Genomic DNA, 23,981 nt, shown 5'->3' on the forward strand with positions numbered 1-23,981 from the left:
GTGTGCTCTGGAAGAAAGCACTAAGGGAGCGCTCCCGAAAATAATTATAAATTCAAAAAAAGAATTAAGAGAAATAAAAAACAAAACAAAAAAAAAAAAAAAAATCGCTCCCTAGCTTTTCTTCACAAAAACAAAATCGCAAAGACTTTCCAAATGCAATTTTTTTCAAAGAAACAACAATTTTTCAGTGCGGCAACCTAATATTCAAGCCTATGGCCCTAGTATTGATATGCAATTCATGGTAATGTTAAATTCTTAAATTAAAAATGACATTCTCCTTTATCTTCCATTTTCATCCTTTTACTTAAATTTTTACCAATACCATGAAATGACTCAAGATGTTTGAGAGAGGTTCCGATCTCATTGGATTTCATATGGAGAAAGTAGAATTTTAGATCTCACTCAAAATCCAACAAACTTATCAGTTTTTCAGGATTTCAGGATTAGGGTGATTGCAATGTTTCCATTGGATTTTGTCATGTACTGGGTATGGAACTCGTATTTAATCAAGAGCACCAAGCCCTCTACATACCTTGATGTTATTGACATTGGTTGTCGAACTCTTCTATCATGACCCTACTAAAAATGTACCCATCACTCAAACAAAACCTTGACTTGACATGCTATGGTTTCTATCTTATGTTAATGCATAGACGGTGATATCAAAGATCCCAAGATAGGCAATGATTTTGATAATATGTAGGTATTTGTTGTAGCATGATTTTTTTGGATGTTAGAGGCTAACTAAAGCATGTTTGTTGATGTACTTTCAATTCAAAGATCCATTTTATGAAAAAATTGTTCCTGATTCCTACTGCAACAAACTGATTAAATTTCACCTACTTGTTATATTAATTGAACAAGTTACTTGCAGTTTTCTATGGCAAATACTGAAATACATACACTGTAGCCTACACCAAATAAAACTACGGAAACTAAATACAGCATAGGAGAGAAATAAACATCACACACATCTACACAATTATTTTTGGACAAAAGTCTCTGGAAAAACCCAATGCGGGAAAGTTGGTGCAACAGCTAAGGGTTGCCATGTGTTTCATTGTTGGGTTGCCATGTTTTAGGACGAAGTCCCCATTGAGGACTTCTAGGATGTATTCTAAGTCTATAGAGTTATTGTACATTTAAACAAACCCTTCTTTGGCTTTTGAATCATGTAATAAAGTTACGTATTGAGTCAAATATGAATTATGTAACCTCCACACCATGTCGTCTAAGCGAAGATCAAGTCGGCCTAAGGACCCTATTTGACCCCACAAGAAGCCTATAAAAGAAAGCACATCGAATTCATTTGGAGCATCACTCTCTCATCAAGCTCAAATTCTTATGTAGCAGGAAGAAGTGTGAAAATCTCTTGTTGTTGGGCAGAAGTGTGAGATTCTCTTGTAGCTGGGAAAAGGTGCGAAGTCTATTGGCGGGAAGCCAAAGTGAATGCAAGTTTGGGGAAGTCTAAGGAGACAAGGTAAATCAAAATTTTGGTGTCTCTCTCCCTCTTTGTTTCGTGCCCTAGATTGGGAGATCGAAGTCTTCCAAGTTTCACTGTTGCTGGAAGCTGCCAATTGTCGCAAGTTGTTGCATAGTCAAAGTTGTTAGGAAGAGGTCGAAGATCTAAGAGACTAACTTGGTGTGGAGGGAAAGTTTGGTCTTGGCCTAGGGTGAAGAGTCTCAAAGAATACTATTGAAAGGAAGAATTATCTTCACTGGGTTTTCGCCTTGAGGGGGCTTTTGCCCTGGCATGTGCCTACATCTGGTGTCTATTGTTTTATGTGCTACTACTTTTGGTAATTGCTTGATGAACTAAAGAAAGAAGAATAAAAAATCGTAATAATAAGAAACATCACAAGTAATTATCAAGATCAAGAAAATCTTTACTGCCTTTCTAATTTTCTAACACCCAGGTGACATGTACTAGGAAGCTTCCCATGCGGTGAACTGAAGAGCCGAGGGTGGAGTGTTGAGGTGACAATGGCATCCACCTCATTGTTTTTTTTAGACTAGATATTTTCTTGTGAGGCCTCTCAAAGGACCTACTAGATTTTGAGGCAACAAGGCGACACAAATCAAAATAAATCAGTGCAAGCTTTCTATGTGCTTTGGAAATTGAATCATGAAATGGTTGTTTGCTATGTTTTTCCTACAATACAAGCATCACCTTCCATCATTTTCCTTGGAATAATTGGCAATCCGAAAACTATAAGATTTTGGTAGCATCAGACAGGTGTTCTAGTCTCGATTTGTGTCTAAGAGACTAACGAACATGACATCTCCAAACCCCAAAAATGGTTTCATGAGATAAGCTTGTGAAATGCCTTAACTAAATTTATTGATCAATAATTAAAAAATGCCCAAGTCTAACTTAGGAAAATTGATTAATTAATGGGAATTAATTAAGGATGATCAAGAATGCTCTAGAGACTCACACGAATCGAATCTCGGATGATCTTAGCCACTGATGAGGATCTTAGCCACAGCGAGAGATTATAAGAGCAAGTTGATGGGATGGAGAGAGACACAAGAGGGGAGCGAGTTTGCTTGGCAGGTCAAGCTATCCGGCTAACATGATTCAGTAAGGAAGAGAGTTCGATCCAGAAGGAGAGCATCAGTGATTGAGGGAGTAACAAAGGAGATTTCCAGAGAGTTCCCAACAATTTTCCAATGTCAAAGAGGCGGGAAAAGGGAGGCTAAAATCTTCTATAGAGATAGTCATCCAAGCAGTGCGAGTTAGCTAGTCCAACAGAGCGAGTTACTGGGAAGGGTTTGTTTCAGTTGTTGAAACTCAGATTTTAGTCCAAAAGGCAAAGGGAAATTTTTCTACGGGCAGAGCGAGGAAAGACGGCCTAGTAGGAGGCAGATCCGGGGTTGTATGACTTGCATTAGGCCAACAGTGCAAGCAGCCAAAGTGGCAGAGCGAGCAAGTCAGAGGGAGGCCGAATTATTCTGCAAGGGAAAATATTTTCTCCTAATTATTTTTGCCCAGATTATTTTTTGGAAGATTGTCAGTTGGGCATCCAGATTAATGTACTCTCCATATTTTGCTGCATAATAAAATAAACCCTCATCTGTTGCACCAGTTTTCCTTTCGAGGTGTTTCTAGGGACATTAGTCCAAAAATATTTGTGTCGATTTTTTATGTGTGTGCATTTATTTCTTAGTTCCTGGTTTTTATTTTCCACAACGTAATTTTTGGTATATATTGCAATTGTGAATTATTCGTTAATTGCCATAAACAATTAAATTGCTAACAATTAGGAGAATAATATCCAGGAATTGCAATCAATGAATTTTCACATGGTATCAGAGCATTGAACATCAGATCAGTGGCTCAGAAGAGAGAGGAACAAAATTGTGCAGTTTTAGACGGAGATTTGAGCACGATTTCTCCAAATCTGCGCAGCCACCTAGGAAGTGTGAATCGTTGTGCAGAAATTGATTTATAGAGGCAGACCGCAAGAAAAGTTTGGGATAGGTTGAAGAGGCCTCTAATGGTCCACAGCAAGGGTAGATCAAGGCAGGAATAGGGTACCACAGGCAGCGAGGGAAGATTTAGGGCCATGGAAAGGGAAGAAGGAAGAGGAAAAGGGTTTCTTGAGGGTTTTTAGGGGTTGCATTAGGAAGAAAAGGCAACGACAAGCAGGGATGAGGGATGCCACAAGGAAAAGGAGGGCAGGGAAGGCCTTATGGCCAAGGAGAAAGGGAAGGAAAGGGGCTAAGGAATAAGAAAAGGGAAACGGTTAGGCTTAAGGGCTACTCTAGGCCTGAAAAATAAAAAAATTCCACCAAAAAACCCTTGCCAAAAATTTAAAAAATTGCTTCAGATCTGAATTTTATTTTCAAATGGTCAAAAAATCTTCTTGAATCTTGATGTCCTTTTCCAGATCTTGAGCTTTAAGCTTGGGGGTGCAAATAGAGGGTGGATCTTGCCTTCCTAGGCCTAGATCCACCTCTAGAAACCCTCTAAAAAAAATTCCAAGGACTGGAATCCTTAACAATTCTTCAGATCTAGCTTTGTAATCCACCTGCACAAATAAAATTTTAAAACCCAAAACCCCAATATATACAAAGAATAAAAATAAACCCCAAATCCCCAAAAACCCCAGCTGCAAACAAGGGTTAGGAGCTAAAATTATTTACAGAATTTATTTTACAATATTCACAATAAATCTCAAGCTCTAATTAGCAGATCTATCTTTATTTGCACAATTAAATTGGAGATAAATGAGTAAATAAGAATTTTTAATTTTGAGCCATGATCAAGATCTCTGCAAAACAAACAATCGTTAGATAGATCTTGGAAATTTAACACAATGGGCTCTTGGGTCTTTCGATTTGGGAGTTGAATGGTCCAACCGAAGACTTCCCCTCACGCCCGAGATCTGAATCTCGATTAGATCTTTGCACACTTAAGATTAAATTTTTAGCTTCTAAAATGGCATGATACACGTTAAAACCCTCAAGATCTAGAGATACGTACTAGATCAATCAAGTTAGAATGTTTTTCTAAACCCAATACCTAAGGCAAGATACCTGTGCAAATAGATAATCCAACTGTTGGCTAATAAAATGAAAGACTTGAAAAAATTTATTCAACATAACATTTAGGCACATGATTCAGAAAAATATTACCAGTGGACAGAAGAGAAACACCACCATGAATAAACCCCAAAGTCATTTCTATTAATTCCAAAAAAATATTACAGCAGCAAAGCTTGACTCGGAGCTTTTTCAATAAAATTCTCTATCTTGAGAAGCAAATGACTTTTAATTTATAGATAAATCCTCCAAGTGGAAAATAACAACCAGTTGACTTGATCCCATCAAATTAATCTCGATCATTGATAAATATTGGTCATCTTTTAATTTCCACGGTCGAAAATCTTTATTTTTGAAGAATTTTCGAATTTATCATAAAAATCATTTTTTATTAGCTCAAACATAATTATTTTGAATTGATTTCCTCAAAGAATTGACTTTGACTTAACCACCAAGAACCAAGGGTCCAAATTTCTTGATATTTCCACTATTCCCTTGGTGGAGGACCCCCAAAAATTAATTTCTTCAAGACCCACGAATTTTTCCACTTGGAGAATTTAATTTCTCTAGCACTTTTAATTTTGGCTCTAATTAATTAAATTTTTGGCTTGGGATTTTAATTTATTTTTGCCATAAAATTTAATTAATTGACACTTGACATGATTAATAATTTTTTCCACCCTCTAATATTTTAGCCATGGTGTCTAAATATGAGGGATCATGCACCAAAATATTTTGGTACATCAAGATATTATAATTTCAACCTTCAAAGGGGGAACACCTGTTCGTTACAGACCCTCAATATATTACCCAATTCTGCGACTCAATATGATTGAGTAGACCATGTGATTTGTAATAAAATAATTTAGCCAATTAGCTTAAATTATTCCAAAATCACTTTTACAAAAAACTCTACTAAAACATTAGGACTCACCTAAGACCTTGACAATGAATTTCACCCTAGATTTGGAATGAGACAGGAAGGAAAAACTTTGTCGATCATCTGTGTTTAGAAACACAAATGAATCAATGAGACGAAAAACCTCCTAGGATGAAATTCGTCGCCATAATAATAGGCTTACCTAAGTTGTTACATACATATATGGTCTTACTAGCATAATTTACATTAAAATTATGCAGAATGGGTTTACAACTATGTTGCCAGGAAATGTGGGTTCGAGGACAGGGATGGGTACGTCAATTTTTTGAAACAGGGTGCGTGGATTCGTCGAGGGTATATTATAATTTATATATAATATATAAATATTATATTTTCTAAATTATAATATATATGAATTTGTATATTTTTCAACTTTAAACAAGAAAATTAAAATATTTTTGATTTAAAATTATATATCTAAACATGCAAATCATTGAACATTCAACATTTAGAATGAAATTTCAAAATTTCTAGTTTGATATCAAGTGCAAATTGGAGTTTACATATTAATAAGAATCATGATATATGTCCATTGTCATACTACATTTAAAATTTGTCATAAGGCATCTCCAAACAACAACTAGGAAATTTTAAAATACTAAAATAAAAATAGCTAATAGTGAACACTAGCTTCCTCAAGACATGCCATCAACATCCATGTCGTCAGCATCACTCAGATCTTCAGTTAGCATGCTCTCCAGGTAGGAATCACTCTCATCTTGAGGCTCCTGCTCATCCATAGCAACTGGAGGTAGCTCAATAAGGCCATCTAGTTGTATCTCCTTATCCACACACATAGCATCATCTATGTATTGGTCCCATCTCTTGAAAGGACCCTCCTTGTACCCAGGGTCTTTTCGAGATATGAAACAAAGTGTGCTATGAATGTACACTAAGTTCTCTGCCTTCTTTGAGCCCAACCTATTTCTCTTAACTGAATGGATAAAGGCATAAGTACTCCAATTCTTCTCACAAGATGAAGAACTAGCTACCTGGAATATTCGAGGAAGCCCATTAAATTAATTAAAAATTTAAAAATAAAAACTAAAATGAACCCCAAGAACTCTAAAGAACCCGATTTTGGGGTTCCAAGTACCCATCATCAAGGTTCTCCATACTCGTCAAGACAAAAGAACCCAAATATTTTTAATGGAGAACTTGATTCTTCATTGAAGAACCCGATTCTTATGGGTTCTTCTTAGAAGAACCCATAAGAAGAACCCATACCCGAACACGGTACTTGGGGACGAGAACCCCACACCCGGGTTCACGAACCCGTGCAACATAGGTTTACAACTCTGACAAACTGATGACTAATGATGATGAATCCAGGATTATCTTAATGCTCAAACATAATGGAAATCCTTTGCGAAAATATGTATTGCTATATGGTAGTTCACATGGAGTGGTCAACAAGTTGCATGCTATCTTGTAAGGATTCAAGATAGGGAGAGCAAGTAGGACAGATGCCTTTGGCATGGGATGTGAGAGGAAAGTCCATCTTGATTCCATTGGCATCTACATCATGCACGATCGCTCTAATCTTTGATGCTAGGGCCAAGGGATAAACGTCTTTCAGCTCAAGGTTGAAGAATTTGACCATTAACTAAAACAACTTTAATTCTAAGTGTGAGTCATATAGATCCTTCAACTTTTTCAATGCAGCAAAAGAGCTTATCATCGAAACTATATAATGACTCGCATTTTCACATACAAAAGCTACAATCAAGGCATAGGCATTGTTGTCCTTGTTCTCCCAAATGGCTAGCTCTTTATCCAATGTGGGTTTAATAGGTGCATTATCATCCTCCCCTACAAATACAATTGCATAAGTCATCAAAAATGATGTTATGTATAATCTTTCTTGACCATTTTCGGTAGTTTTCCTTGAAAGTGAGCACTACGCCGAAAAAAGAGATGAGAGAATGCATCCTTGTCAATAGTTCTTTTGAGGCTTTGCAGGCTTCCAAGGGATGTTACCTTGAAGGAGCTGAAGGATGTTATTGAATGAATGTTCAAACTTCAAAGACACCGAATCATATGTCTATGTTGGAGGGATCTCTCTATCAACAATAAAGATTAAAAAGACAAGATAAAAGTAACAAGAATGAATACCAACCCACCAACTCATTCTCACAATTGAGACCAACTAGATGTCTTATAAATAAATAATTGTTGAACTTTCTATCAAGTAATAATTAGAAAAAAGTAAACTCAGGTTAATTTGTCTCAGCTCACTACGATGAAAAATAAAACCACTGCACCCATTCATATTTGCCACTAACATTCTCATGCACGATCTCGGTCATCTAGTAGTCATAGATCGAGTCGATGCTTTCCTCAGGGTACTTAACGTTGGGGCTCTTGACACAAAAGTTCTCGATAAACATCTCTACCAAACGGCACAAAGGATACAACACAAGGGAAAGCAAAAAGGCGAAGGATAATCGGCAAGACTGGAAAATAGATTTGATTATTCCTAAGAGTCAAGTGCAGAACAAGGAAAGAATATGGAAAACCTTGTGCCTAAATTAGAAATTGCATAGGTCGGCCAAATGCAGCAAAGCAAATATACGGGTGACTATGGGAGTTGCATGGGTGAATGAGGCTTGAAAGAAATGTAGCAAATTATTGCTCGCACTGAACGGGAAGCAAAGCCATATTCAATCCAAAAATTGGAACAACTGTCTTTTATCAGAAAAATAGCAGACCACAAAACCTCTACTTCACAACACTCCTCACACTATGGAAGCTCAAATCTAGTGCTACCATTTCGTTCAAAGAATCCATTGCCCAACCCAACAATGTTGACCAAGACAAGCTAGAAAATTATCATTGGCATGGAGGAGACAGGCTATGGCGCAAACAACAGGGACAAGCATACAGAGTTCAGCGAGATACTGTTAATTTTGGCTTCCAGGTGAGTGCATCATAGTAACCCTTGACAAAGAATGTGGGCCTGACACAGCCATAGAGAGGAGACATGCATGAAAAGGGTGTGAAAAAATTTTAATCTACACATCAGAAATCCTACTGCAATCATTGGTTTACCATCTCCTACTTGTTTTTACATTCAACAAGTTGTTTAATTATTTAAACAACGAAGAAACCACTATTGCAGACTACACATACATACAAATCATGAACTGAAAATAGAACAACACAAATACACAAGGAACACTGTTATATTTGGGCAATCGTCCCAGGAAAAATCTAATGCGGAAAAACTGGTACAGCATATAGAGGGTTTGTATTATTAAGCAGATTTATGAATACAACTAGGGTGTCAAATCTGGCTCACCCAATAGAGAATAAACCTGACTAGCACTTGGATGAACAAACCCCACAGGTGACTGCGTTGTTCCCAGTGCTGGGTAGTGATGGTTGCTCCAAGCTCTGCGCTAGAACTGTGTCACCTCCTCTAGGAGTTGCTCACTGCATCACTGCGACACTGAGACCCCTTAACCTCCATTGCATCACTACGTCGCTACATCATTGCGACACTCTGTCAGAGCTCTCCCTCCGCGTTATCTCTTCTGGTGCTGCTCTGCCTCTCTGTTATGTATTCTCGACCTTCGACTGAAGTCCCTCTGCCGAACTGCCCCTCTCACTACAACTCAGATCACCTATTCGATTTTCTCAGCAAACCACACCCCAGAAAAATCGAACTGACTGATCTCTCAAGTGTATCTCCAACTAACCCTCAAGCCTCCTCTTATAATTTTCTTGTTGATGAATCAACGGCCAAGATTAAGTCTCTAATCAATGGCTAAGATTAAAATAGACTTGATCCTCGTCACTTAGAGGTTTCTCACCCATATTCTTATTAATACCCATTAATATTTTTATTTTCCTAAGTTTAGACTTAGGAACCCATTAATTATTTTAATAACTCCTCATCTAGGTGGAATTTCTCTAAATTATTTTTGGGTTCTGGAGATCTCATGTATTCTAGCCCCTCCACAAAATTTCAGAGCTAGAGCACATCTGATGCTACCCAAAATCAACACTCTCTCTTAGCGAGGAATGTGCTCTAGTAACACTTCTCAATAGAAGTATTACACTGATCCACTGCATCGGTCCTTTGTGTTGTTGATGCCCTTCATCCACTACACTACTGCTTCCTGTACTGCTGCCCATGACTCTGCCACTGCCACTGCTACATCTGTACTGCAGCTCCCTCTCAAAATGCTACATCATGTTGCCCATAGCACTGTCACTGCTAACTGTTGCACTGCAACTCAGTTACTGAGAAGTAAGTAACTGAAACTTCACCCAAGAACTGACATGTTGGTCAGTCTGGATGCCTCGTGATGCTGAAGCTACCTCTGCTGCTAATCTGTGTTGACCCTCTGCTGCTACTGCGTTGTTGCAAACTGCTCTGTGTTGCTCGCACTGCTACAACATCCATTGCGTTGCCTCAGACTTTGGTACTCTAGCAATGCCATTGTCGGTCCATCACACCTCGCTCCAACCGACACCCGCCATTATGCTACTGTCGTTAAGGGCTCCTGTAGCCGTATGTGATCCAAGAGTTTGGGCACCTCAAGGATCCTGCCTTCAGTCATGTAGTCCTCTCGACTACAACTCCATGTCGCCCCACCTCTTCTCCAGAGGCGTATGAGCACTCATGGCACAATTGTCGTCCTCACCTTCCCTGTCATCTTTCGCTGGAGCAGCCTTCGAGTCAGAAGCCTCCTCCTTGCCCTTCTTCCGGGGGAACTAAGTGGCATAATGTTCAAGTTCCCCACACTTGAAGCATCTGACCTTGGAAATATCCTTCTTCTTTCTTTTTTGTTGCCCTTGTTGTCCCAATGATGAGAGAGTTGCATCCTCCTCCTCCTTCTTGACCCGGGATCCTTTGTCGCTCCCCCCGCCTTGGTCAACCTCCTAGTCTCTTCTTGTCGAAGAGCTACCCACATCTCCTCCCAACTAGGGAGAGTCGCTCTACCCAAGATACTTTGGACAAATGTCTCCCAGTCCTCGGTGACTGCATTCACGGCAGTCCTAACCATGAACTCAGGATCTAGTGTAGACCCCACGGAAGTCAACTGGTCCCTAATTCCTTGCAACCTGAGGAAGAAGGGATTGATCTCTTCTCCCTTCTGCATCTAGTACTGTCTCAGTTGATTTTTTAATAGCATCTTCCGCTGAATGGAAGTGCCATGGTACAAGGTGGCCAACGTCTCCCATGTCTCCCTTGTTGTGTCCTTCTCAGCAATGTGTGGTACTACATGATCTTTGACCCCGTCTAGGATCATGCACTTGGCCTTCGCCTGGGCCTCCTCGTACTTCTTTAACAAATCAATGTTGATTGGAACAGCAACTACTTTCAAGGCATATTCCTTGATGCGATATTTGTCAAGGATTGCCAGGATCCTGGCCTTCCAGATGAAAAAATTGGAGGCTCCATCCAATCTATCCTGATCCCTCAATCCATTGACCGCCATCTCTGCCCAAAAAATAAGACTAGTTCCCTTCTCCCTCTCATGTTGTTAATCTAGCAAGACTCGGATCTGGATTTCTTCAACGTTAGAAATCCTCTAAGGAACAAGCTCCTCTAGACTCCCTCTGAGTCCTGATTTCCTTCACAGAAATCCTTCGGCCAAATGTCAAATCACTCCTCTCCAATCCTCCTTTGTTGCTGCAACCCGATCTAGATTTCTTTGGCTAGAAATCTGTCAAGGCAGTGACTCCCTCTACCTCGGCTCTGTCTCCACAGACACTGTTTTGCACCAACAGCAACAGCATCCCACCAGCTCCTCAGATCGAATCTGCTCTGCTCCCCCAGCCCCGACAACTGAAGAATTTGAGCTCCTTTGGCTCTGCGCAATCACTGCATGAGCTAGATCAGCTCCTCCTGGCCACTGCGTCACTCCTTCCTGGTCCAGAAAGATGATGTGGCTCTACGTGAGCCTGATCTGCGCCTCTCTGCTTTTGCGTTGGCCTAGATAGCTAACGCAGTTACTATGTGGGCTCCTCCCAGCTACTGCGTCACCCTCACCTAGCTCAGAATGCTGACGCAGACACTGTGTGAGCCTCTGCATCGCTTCTTCTGCACTGCGTCATTCTCCCTCTGCGTCTCTGACTTTGGAACAGCGCTGTCACTCGGGACAGCTGCTTCTCTGCAACAAATTCTCTAGATATCTCAGTTGGTGTCTTCAGTCTCCTATGATCTGCAATGCTCTTATACCATGTGAAAATTTCTGAATCTACACAACAAAATCCTACTGCAATCAGTGGTTTACCATCTCCTACTTGTTTTTACATTCAACAAGTTGTTTAATTATTTAAACAGTGATGAAAACACTATTGCAGACTACACATACATACAGATCATGAACTAAAAATAGAACAAGACAAATACACAAGGGACACCGTTACTTTTGGACAATTGTCCCTAGGAAAACCCAATGCGGGAAAACTGTTGCAACATATAGAGGGTTTGTATTATTAAGCAGATTTCTTAATACAACTAGGGTGCCAAATTTGGCTCACCCAACAGAGAATAAACCCGGCCAGCACCTAGATGAACAAACCCCACAGGTGACTGTGTTGTTCCTAGTGCTGGGCAACGATGGCTGCTCCAAGTTTTGCGTTGGAACTGTGTCACCTCCTCTAGGAGCTACTCACTGCGTCACTACGTCACTATGTCACTGAGACCCCTTAGCCTCCAGTGCGTCACTACATCACTGTGATACTACGACATTGCGTCAATGCGACACTCTGTCAGAGCTCTCCCTCTACGTTGTCTCTCCTAGTGCTGCTCTGCCTCTCTGCTATGTATTCTCGGCCTTGGACTGAAGTCCCTCTGCCGAACTGCCCCTCTCACTGCAACTCAGATCACCTATTCGATTTTCTCAACAAACCACACCCCAAAAAAATCGAACTGACTGATCTCTCAAGTGTATCTCCAACTGACCCTCAAGCCTCCTCTTATACTTTTCTTGTTGATGAATCAACGACCGAGATTAAGTCCCTAATCAATGGCTAAGATTAAAATAGACTTGATCCTCGTCACTTAGAAGTTTCTCACCCATATTCTTATTAATACCCATTAATATTTTTATTTTCCTAAGTTTAGACTTAGGAACCCATTAAAAATATTAATTATTTTAATAACTCCTCATCTTGGTGGAATTTCTCCAAACAATTTCTGGGTTCTGGAGATCTCATGTATTCTATCCCCTCCACAAAATTTCGGAGCTAGGGCACATCTGATGTCACCCAAAATCAACAAAGGGTAGACGTTACAAATACAAGATGCAGAGGCACAGAGATGCCTAAATTTGGGCATTATAGAAAACTCGGGAACAACAAAAGACAAGTAGGCAAGTCTGCAACCTAGACAGGGAATCGTCAAAGAGTTACAAGGAGAGGGCAAAAAAGCCTAACCATGCTTTGATACCATGTCAGGTTGAGGAGTTAACTCTTGAATTTGAATTGTTATTGCATTAATGAGAATACACTTATATAACATACAAGAGCGACAATTGGGTTTCATATTCTAAGGTTGATTCCTACTCTAACTGTTCATATTTACTTGTATTTACATATTTACAAGTTATTCACCCAATCCCCAAGAATTAGGTATCTAACAAATTTGTTAAGCTCCACCTTTAATATTTAGTATACATGGATATCAACAGAAACATTTCAAACATATTGGTTATAAAGTACTATGAAACGTCCAAAGTAGGTCTATTGCTAAAAAGTATGCATTTATCATTTCAATCTTCATATACTTATCAAAGAACAATCTAACATAAATATTTTCGAGAGCCCACACATCTCCAAGAACTAAAGTTCAGAAAAAGTGGTGCTGTAAATGTACGCATCTAAAATTTGGGCCAAACCTTGTTAGATTGGCTTCTTTTCGACACACCTTACATGTGCATCCAACACATGTAAAGAAAGACAGACAAATAAATAAACAAAAAGCTAAAATAAGAATTACTCCCACAATTTCCTAATTGGGACACCTACCCTCTACTTTTTGTTACCTACCACATGTGGGTGATATCCATAGGAGAAATTTTTATTCTATATGGTCCTCATCTAACAACCCCTTGTAGCCACCAGGTAGCTCGATGTGCCATCATCTCCGCCGCCTGAACCAGTCATTATGCACCCTCGCCCATCTGTCATGATCATATGTTTGAAGGTGGGCCTTCAAAGCTCGAAGGTGGCTTTCATTATGTCGTTGGGTATTTTTGCTTACTTATCATGGACACTTTTGGGCATGGATTAGTGAGCAGATTCGGTGGAAAGAATGGGTTTGGTTTGTACTCTTGTCCCCTCCGTCCAACTTGGTGGTTAAACTTGTATCCTAGTCTCATGGTATCTCCTTTATTGGCTACTAGCTTTAGGAGTGGCACTAAATGGGAATTCATGATTTTGTTTGCATGGTCAAGCTTCCCGACACCACATGCATCACTCCCCTCCGCTCACTATAAACCCTTTTCACATATTTCCCATTCGGCTTCGCATTTGTCCATTGGGTCCACAAGGAGTTAGCTTCCCCATTCCCTTTGTCCACACTTTGGGTCAATACTAGAATGATGCCCCAGAAGTTGATGCAGCTAAAAAAAAAGCATAATTTGGCCACTCTCAACAAGAAATGTACCATAAAATGCAAAAGATAATCGGGACATACAAATTTAGCATGTGGGCAAAATCTAATCATGAGCTCTACCCCTATCATCATGGCCATCACCATGGTACTTAGGGTCCCCTATTTGGCCCCCTACATCATTAAGGAACCCATGATTGTCCCAACCCATGGTGGGCGATGAACTGCCCAACCTTAAGGGGGTAATCACTACTGTATCATTCACGTCATGCTCCCATCCCTTGGAGCCCAAAGTAGTTATAAGAGAAAAAAAATCAATAGAAAGGCAAAAGGCATATGAAGAAGGGTGGAAAAACAAAGGTTGGGGTAGCTAATGTACCACAATTACTCCCTCCTGCATCTATACAACCAAGTCTAGGCTTCCCTCATGTTAGCTACCCTTGTACTATGGCATGTGGCTTGGAGCCTTCCCTTGATGCCCCATTTCATTCCATCATCATATCACATGACACCTGCCACTTGATGGATGTACCATGGACCTGTCACTCCCTTCGAAGTTGAAACCACCTAATAGGGTCCTTGATTAACTTCCTACTTGAACTTAGAGACACTTGTACACTCTAAAGCCCATTATGGAAGGGAATGCCACTATGAAGTGTCCACTTGGTTCCATGGTTTGTAAGCTTATTTACTCAATTGCGTTAATGACTTATTGTACTGGAAGGTGAGGAGATGCATTGGATCTTATACAGGATTGCATTTGGGTCTTCATCTTGGGGTTTGGTCTCCCTATACGGGGTCCAAGCCCTCCAAAGGGTCATATTGGCATTTCTAGCGTGTGTGTTGAGATCCATGGGCCTCCACTATAGTAGAGAGAAGATAGCCACGCCATGGGATCCATTAGCACCATTCATTATTCGCTCGTTTCCCACTTATTTGATGATGGTCATGCACTTTAACAACCCTGCCCAGCCAGCTACATACATGCACCACACAATTGGGAGTTGATCTAGGGCCCAGATGGGGTTGTGTTTCACCATGGGAGATAAAGGGAGGGCTTGCATCATTGTTCCAACCCTTGCAGATGGGATACATGCTTGTTCGATCCAGTTGGAGACCCATGAGGATGATTTTGTGCCCCCACAGCCACTTGGGGGCACCATAGGTCATTTGCTTGGATATCAAGGTGCCATTGCCTTCATCACTATTTTTTGAGCCCTTCCACTCATCTTGGCACATGAAGGACTTCACTAGGCCTTTCAATGGCCCTTCTAGCTATTGTATTACCATTTCAGCCCTCTTGAGAGGCTTATTTTTCATATTATGGAGCTATTTGGTGGGCTTGTCACCAAAAGATGTTATTTTACACATTATTTTATTATTAGGGGCATCATTAGGCCTAATTAGGCAAATCGAATCCCTTAGAGGATCATATATATTGATGAGAGGATCATTTCATTCCTCATCATCACTTGGATTTGTATCTATCTCTTCTTGAGAATTTTGCACTACCTATTGATGGACGAATTGGAGAATCATTGATGCATTTCGATGTTTGGATAGTCTTTTCTTGATCTTGGAGCTTCGCTTTTGTCTCTATTTGATGATTGGATATATTCGCTATACTTGTAAGTGCTCTTTCATGTTTATTTTTCTCTTGTACACATGACTAATGTATGGAATTTTCACTCATGAAATTTGAAATGTGCCCTAATTGAATGTGAAATTATGAAAAAATTGGATTTGTGAGGTATTGCATATGTTACATGTTTGGGTATGGTGAATGAATGTTCCTAGGGGTAAATTATCTTTATAATTACCTTGAAAAGTCATTAAATTTTGCAATTAAAAAGTATAAATTCCTTGGTGACCTAGTTGCTGCCTCTTAGGGTTATGCGAACTTGCCATTAGGACTCCTTGGTTGGGTAAAAGAACTCCAAAATTAAAAGCATATTGACTCCATCTCTCCCAATAAGCAAGGCACTAATCTAATACCTTAATATCATACCTTAAAGACTCTCTTTTCACCTTTGTTCCTTTTTTCTAAGCCCTAACCCTAAAAGTCTCCTAGGCTTTCTCTGTGGTCTCATATCTTCATCATTCACTATTTAACAAGGTCACTTAGAAGCCCCTTCTCTTTAGGAATCTTGGGTCTAGGGCATCCATTGGCAAGAGATATTTCTAATCCCTAGGTCTAGGTTTCCTTTGAGCATTTCTTGGACAGCCCAAATCTTGCTTCTAAAGCAAACTAACCCTATCATTTGAGTCTCTCCAGTGAATGGGCTTTAGAAATCACTACATATCTTATCATTGACTAATCATTCCTAGTGATTTTCTTATACTGGGACTCCTCCCATCGATGAAAGTCCGTAAAAAGCAAGAGACATCGACTGCGGTGACAGTGAGTCATTGACCCATTGTTGCCACTTGGTCTAGTAGTTGCCCCTTTGGAACCCTTCCTAGGACCCCTACTAGAATGAGCGGTAACACCTATAAAAAACTATTTGAACCCTAAATCAACATGTTTCCATCATTTGATTTTCAGTTTTTGCTATTGTTGGACCTCCCTTCATTATTGGGTATTCATTTGGAGCCGAAATCTCACATTTACAAACATTCTTATGAATGATTCCTTCCATTAATGAAGTTATTATGTTACTGATTTTTTGCATTATTCAATCGATAAATTTTAGTTTAAAATAGGAAGGTTTAATCTTTAGTAATTCTATTATATTTTTATATATTTGAGGCAGGACCCCTATATTATGTACTACCATTGAAACCTGTAATTTGTCGGAATCTTCACACATTGGGTATGCATCTTCACATATCGTAAATTTAGTGTAGAATAGAAAAATAGTCACTGAACCCAAGTTTGTTCCTTGCTCAAATAAAATTTCATACCAAACTAGTGGCGCATTCAAGCAAACATTCTTGAACTGTTTTCAATAAAATCAGCATATGATAAATTTCAAGCAGCCTAGGATCGGTTAATGACGATTAGCGTTGCAAATAGATCCAATTTCTCCCAATGCTAAGATTTTCTAAGTTTTACAGGTCACAACTTATGAGTGCCAATATTGTTGTTATGAACCAAGTTCATATACATAGCGGAATACTCAAAAGATCTGAAATATATATATATATATATATATATATATATATCCATGATAGGACACATATTATATAAGAGTGTACAAATGATATGGGATGATGATAAGAATGTTACAAATAAGGGTCCGCTTATATACTTAGGTAGGTGGGCCTTTATGCATAGCCATGTCCTTAGGGACATGCCTCCTCATTAACTAATTACTATTTAATTAACTATTTTTTATTATTATTTATATATTTATATTTATATTATTTTTATATAAATTAAATTCATAACATTGTCTTCCTCTTCAAAAAGCTTTTTCCTCAAAGCTTATTGTTGATAAGGTGTATCATTTGTTTCTTTGTCTTGTAATCTATTTGTATCTTTCAAAGCTCTTCGAGTTGTCATCTTCGATGATACAAGAAGATAAGATCCTCTGAGTGATGAATAAAATTGTCGAACTGAAAAGGGATCTGACCATATTAAATCAATATTTTGCAGAATCTTCCAACTACTAGAAACTTGGGATGGATTTTTATCACAAGGCTTAATTGTGGTGACATCGATATTTTTTGAAGCATTAGTCATTTGGTATGAATGATATGGATCTACGGACTGGTTGAGATGTCTGCTTTTATGGTTTGCGTGTCGATATGGACTTCTTGTGGTCTGACTTTCTCTTATCATGTGTGTGGCAATTTCCTTATATACTTCACGTATTGATGATGTTGAGTTGGTTACAGAATCTTCACTTGGAATTTTCATCGTCTGAACTGATTTATCATTTTCTTCAGTTGTGATATTGACTAGATCTATATTCATTCATTTTTCTTCAACTTGGATGGTTAGATCTGACGCCTTTGACACGTCTTATGTGATGGGTTCTTCTAATTTGTTTTTCCATGATTTCTTTTCATTTTTAAGCTTTTTAATTTACGTCAACAATTTCTCGGTGTGGTCCTTGAGGCGAGTAACTCCTTCGTTTTTGTCTGCGATAATTTTTTCAAATTCTTTCTGCATATTTTTCATTGCCTTCTGGTTTTCTTGAACAATTAATTTTGAGATATCTTTTACATTTTTTGGAGTTACTAAATTTTGTTTCAATGTAACATCCTGTAGCGTTATTTTTTTCTTTTTGTAGGAAAATGTCAAAAACTTACTTTTTGTATTTAGGATAAAAGATCCTAATGTTTCCGTCCAGGGTGAACCCATAATAATGTCACATTGATCCTCCAACAGGGATCGAACAGAGAATTGTGATATAAAAGTATAATCCCCAATGTTTAATTGTAAATTGGATATGTCATATTGTTTTTTATCCCAGTAGTCTAATATTTCGATTACATTTAACTCGAGAATCACTAATTGGTTAGCAAGTTTAGGGTTTATATCATTTTTTCCTTCAACTGGAGAGATAGAAATAGTACTATCTTTGCCTGCAAGATTCCCGTTATTCTAAAATAGCACTAAGGCAGCATTGCGTCAGGTTCCTAAAAATCTTCCATTCCTAGTCTGCATTTTTTTTCTTTCTCTAGATGAGATTTTAAGCTTTTTAAAGTCACTTTCCTCTCTTTTTTATTTTTATATATTTTTAACTTCAAAACCCTTTTATATATCTCTTTAACTCTATAATCTTCTCAGATATATATATATATATATATATATATATATATAAAAGAACACTTCCCAGTATTGCAGCAAGAGTGGAATCTGGTGGACCAAGCTAAACATCAACTTGGAAATTCGATGTAACAATATATACAAACACCACTATTTAAGACTTGGGAAGATGAAGGCCACGACAGAGCGTGAGTACGGCGCGACGAGTGATATGTTGGTCGACAGCTAGTGGATCAGGTTCAAGCAGCGTTTTCAGACACAGGGTTTGTGTGGCTTCGGTTTGTGCCAGGAATGAACACGGTGGTGTGCGCGATGGTCAACAGGTGTGGAAAGATTCCCTGAAGCGCAGACCATCCTAGACGAGGATCACAGCAGTGTACTAAGGCAGCCAAGTACTTGCGACAGCATAAGGCAGGACGAGCATTGGCCCGACAGTAGTTGCAACCTCCTTTATATATATATATATATATATATATAATTTCGTTTTTTTAATCTTTTTTTCCTTGTACTTTTTATTTTATTTTTTTTATATTTTTTATGATATTTTTATATATTTTTAATATATATATTTGATTTTTTTAGACATTATATATTCTCTTTTTTTCTAATATATATACATATATATATATATAACATATATATATATATATATATATATATATATATATATATATTCTTTTTTTCTTTTTATATGTATAACCTTTTTTTTAAATATATATAGATATATAATATAATCTTTCTCTTTCTTTTTTAATGCACAACCTCCAAATAGACTTTTTGTGGCTAAAAGCCTCAATCACTCGGCAACAAATTTGACGAATACCTGATGGCCAAAGGCCAAATCAGAATGGTTGTACAGCGGTTATCGGCCAAAAGATCAAACAGCTCTAATACCACTGTTATGAACAAAGTTCATGTTCGCAGCGGAATATTTAGAAGATCTTAAATATATAAATATCGATGATAGGACACATACATTGTATAAGAATGTACAGAAGATATGACATGATGAGAATATTATAAATAAGAAGCCAATTATATACCTAAACAGGTGTCACTTTATGAACGGTCATGTCTTTATTATAAATGGCCATATCCTTAATGAACAGTCATTAACTAATTATTATTTAATTAAATATTCTTTATTATTATTCATATATTTATATTTATATTATTTTATATAAATTATTTTCATGACAATTGTCCCCCATATTTCCTACAAGTTTCTTTTTGAACTCTTGAAAATATATTTTTCCCAAAAAAATATTTGCAATGATGTTAGAGAATCATAACCAAAACATAAAAAAAATTCTTCTAACACAAGAAAACGGTACTATCTTCGAGATAATGTTAAAGAGATTAATTCAGAAAGAGAAAACTGGTTTCAAACACTTCAGCAGCCATGAGTTAACAAATATAATCCAAAGTGCACTTGAGAAGTGCAAAAGAGCAAAAAATAGGAAATCAGAATCAAATTGCTTTCCTATAAATGCTTGGTTTGATGAGGAATGCAAAATGGCAAGGAGAACCTTGAAAAAGGTAGGAAAAGAGAAGATGAATGTAAAGTTATATAAGCAGATACTAAAAAGGAAAAAAGATGAGTTCATGCAAATAAGGAGAGAAGAGTTAATATATTTAAGCAAGAATAATCCAAAGCTTTTCTGGCAGGAACTGCAACCAAGGAAGAAGCAAATTGAAAATAATATTACAGCCAATCAATGGTTTGATTATGCAAGGCAACTCTATGAGAAAGAATCTGAGGCGGAGTCCCCCCTAGGATCAACACAAATTCAAAGCTCTTCACATTACAAGAGGTGGAGAATGGAATTAAGAAGTTGAAAACAGGAAAGGCAAAGGACTTGGTTGAACTTCAAGCAGAGTATCTAAAATGGGGAATGAGCGCTCTTGCACCGCACATCATGAAAATATTCAACAACATCATTCAACAAGGATTCCCAAGAGACTGGACAACTAGCCTAGCAATACCCCTTTTTAAAAGTGGAGACATTAATAATCCATCCAACTATAGAACAATTATGATCAATCCTTTGTTTGCAAAGCTTTTCGGCAGCATGGTAGAAGACAAAATTAGCAAGTGGGCAGAAGTAAAAGAAAAGAGAGCAAGAGGACAAGCGGGTTTTAGGCCGAAACATTCTACAGTGGATCATGGCATCACGTTGAGACACATTGTTGAAAAGGTTTGGGAGGTCAAAGAAGAAGTATTTTGTTGCTTTGTTGACTTCAAAAAATCATTTGACACAGTCCCTAAGGATAAGTTGTGGCGTAGAATGGAAGAACTTGAAATTCTTGTGCATTATAGAGTCGTTGTCCATAGACTTTATGAAGAAGTGAAAGTCAAAATTAGAACCTCAGCAAGTATTTCAGAAAGCTTTAGAAGTGACATTGGAGTCAAGCAAGGTTGCCCTCTATCCCCCACTCTTTTTGGTCTATATATTGATAAATTGGAAGAGTGGCTAAATCTGCAAGGTGGAGATGGTGTTCAGTTGGGGGAGTTTGTGATAAAGCTTCTTTTATATGTTGATGATATTGTATTGATTTCTAAATCGGCCCATGGATTGCAAATGCACTTATATGCCCTTGAGCATTTTTGTAGAGCAGTGGATACTAGCAAGACCAAAATAATGATTTTTTCTAATAAAAGGAAGTAGAGCCAGCATACTTTCTTCTTTGAAGACAACATTCTTGAAGAAGTAAATGAGTACAAGTACCTTGGGATTGATTTCAACAACAAACTCAATTGGGAGGACTGCAGAAAGAAGAGAATTTTAGGAGGGTGGAAAGCATTATATGCTCTTCAAAACAGATGTAGAGAGGCAGAGTTATGGGATTGGAAAACGATTAAAGTGCTTTTTGGACTCCTAGTTTGTCCAGTGATGCTATATGGGTGTGAATTGTGGGCTAGCAGCACTCCCGTCTCAAAATGGAAACAAATTGAGAAAATCCAAAAACGCTTGATCATGAGCAAGTTCAAAATAAAAAGTTCAGTACCTTATGAGATAATGTTGAGTGAAACAGGAGCAACTTCCATTGAAGCAATTGCTATGGTGCGGCTCATAAGATACCTAAAAAGAATTGAACAAATGAGAGTAGGTAGATGGCCTAATGTTATCTTCAATGAAGGCATCAGTGAAAGAAAGAAAACATGGATGAAACAAAACTACACATGGATGCAAAAATGGGATATCTACCTCAATGTCTGTCCCACAAATAGGAAGGAGCTAAAGAATTTTATTATGGAGAAGTTTCGTAAAAAGGTATGGGGAAAAGAGTTGGGTAGAAAGAAAAAATATTACATTGAGGAATTCAACCCTACATGTGATTTACAACAAAAAGAGTTCATTGGAGCTAGCATTTCGTGGAGGGCAAAGGTTCTTATTGCTCAATTAAGGACCAACTCACATCAACTTCGGTGTGAAACAGGACAGTGGAAAAGGCCTAAAGAAGCTTGGGAAGAAAGGGTGTGCACATTTTGCACATATGGGGTTGTGGAATCGGAAAAAACATTTCATTTTGGAATGTGATGGATTCAAAGACATCAGAGAAAGTTATGAGAACATGTTAGCATCAGTTTCTTGGCATTTTCTTTTTAGCGAGGAGATTGTTGGAAGGTTGGGTCAGCGCATCATCAATTTGAATCAGAAAAGGACTGAATTGCAAAGAGCGAAAAACAGGGAACTAATGGTCTCATAGACTATTTTTAGTCTTGTGGACCTTAAAATATCATTTCATTTCATTAAATGACAATGCATTCTTCAATTAACATCATGAATTCAAGACTAAAAGACATACTCGTAGGACATCAGCATCAAAAGTGGCCCTTTCAGACTCAATTGTCCTTGATTGAAGTGAAGGTTCAACACACCCAACTTGATTCTTCGTCTTGCTCAAATCAAACGCCTTTGATTCCCGTCTTTTATCAGCAAGAGATTCACGCTTATACATACCGCGCTGCAGTAAACTGGTCTGCTCACGCAAAAGCTTAGTTTCACGATCAGTGTTTGCTTTCTCAGCCTGCATCATTACAGATTTTCCTCATGGATCAGAAAATTATATCTCATACTTGTTAAACAGTCGCATTCATGAGTAACACAGCTATGAAGGTAGTTAAATGAAAATTATTCTGCATAAGATGTACATCAGTTAATATCATTCATGGCACATTCACCTTTAGATAAAATCTACATAAAGCCAACACAGAATTGCAGAAAACATGATCTTTCTCATAGTATATATAATAACATTTTACCATATAAAATATATATATATATATATATATATATATATCAAAACACTCAAAAGCAGAAACCATATATGTTTGTTTTTCCATTGGAACTAAATCCCCGAGAAATTCTGAGGCATTTCCCCCATTCTGAGAAAGTTACCCAGCATAGAACTAGTGGCATAGACTTGGTGCACCTGATCCTATGGAAATCAAGCGAAGGACCTGCAGATTGTGTCGGACTACAGGCGACATCTTGGCAACAGAGGCACCAACCCATGGGCCCAGCCCTCAAGAATATAAAATTATATACGTCATGAGTAGCTAATCATTCACATTCATGAGTAATACCATTATGAAAAGTAGCTAAATGAAAAATATACTACATAAAAAGGACATGATTAAATATAATTCAAAATACACTCACCAAAAGGTAAAATCAACATACATCCAATACAAAATCACAGGAATTTATCTTTCTTACAGAAATATACAGTAACATTTTTAGAAATATGTATCCAAGATAGAATTTAGGAAGTGAAAAGTAAGACCTCGAGCTTGCTTTTCTCCTGAAGAATGTTCCGAAGCTTGGATTCAGTGTCTTTCAACTTCAGTTTCGTTTTCTCAAGATCCTTTCGCAAACTCTCTTTCTCCCTGACCACAGCAGAAGTAGCTAATTTTGCTAGTTCCTTCTGTAGATTTGATACTTCAGTCATCAGTTGTGTCCTCTCAGTATTGTGAACATGCTCCCGTTCCTACCACAAAAACGAGCAATCATTTCAACATAAACCTATGCAAAGACACAAACTGAACACAACAAAACACGCAGATTTAAATTTTTAACTTACTTCCAGTGCAACTTTTGCATTTTCCAGAGCTCTTTTTAGTTCTTCCAACATTTGTTGTTGATCATTAATCTGGTCTACCATTGCCACCTGGCAGGAAAGAATGTCCAATAAAAATC

The 23,981-nt window shown here is 38.0% G+C and overlaps 1 protein-coding gene across 3 annotated transcripts in view; it reads right to left on the minus strand.

Moving 5' to 3' along the window:
* The window catches only part of LOC149260784 (kinesin-like protein KIN-7O), a 314,791-nt gene that overhangs the window by 123,431 nt on the left and 167,379 nt on the right, over positions 1–23,981 (minus strand). For all 3 annotated transcript variants that reach the window (XM_089421110.1, XM_089421112.1, XM_089421115.1), the window contains exons 22-24: positions 23,866–23,952; positions 23,569–23,772; positions 22,588–22,809 (exon numbers count right to left, since the gene is read on the minus strand). In XM_089421110.1, coding sequence (XP_089277236.1) covers positions 22,588–22,809; positions 23,569–23,772; positions 23,866–23,952 — 513 coding nt within the window. The remainder of the gene's footprint in view (positions 1–22,587; positions 22,810–23,568; positions 23,773–23,865; positions 23,953–23,981) is intronic.

This window comes from Pinus tabuliformis, chromosome 6 (genome assembly GCF_031772625.1).
Source record: "Pinus tabuliformis cultivar Carrire ecotype Pingquan chromosome 6, CPIR1, whole genome shotgun sequence".
Classification (NCBI taxonomy): Eukaryota; Viridiplantae; Streptophyta; class Pinopsida; order Pinales; family Pinaceae; genus Pinus; species Pinus tabuliformis.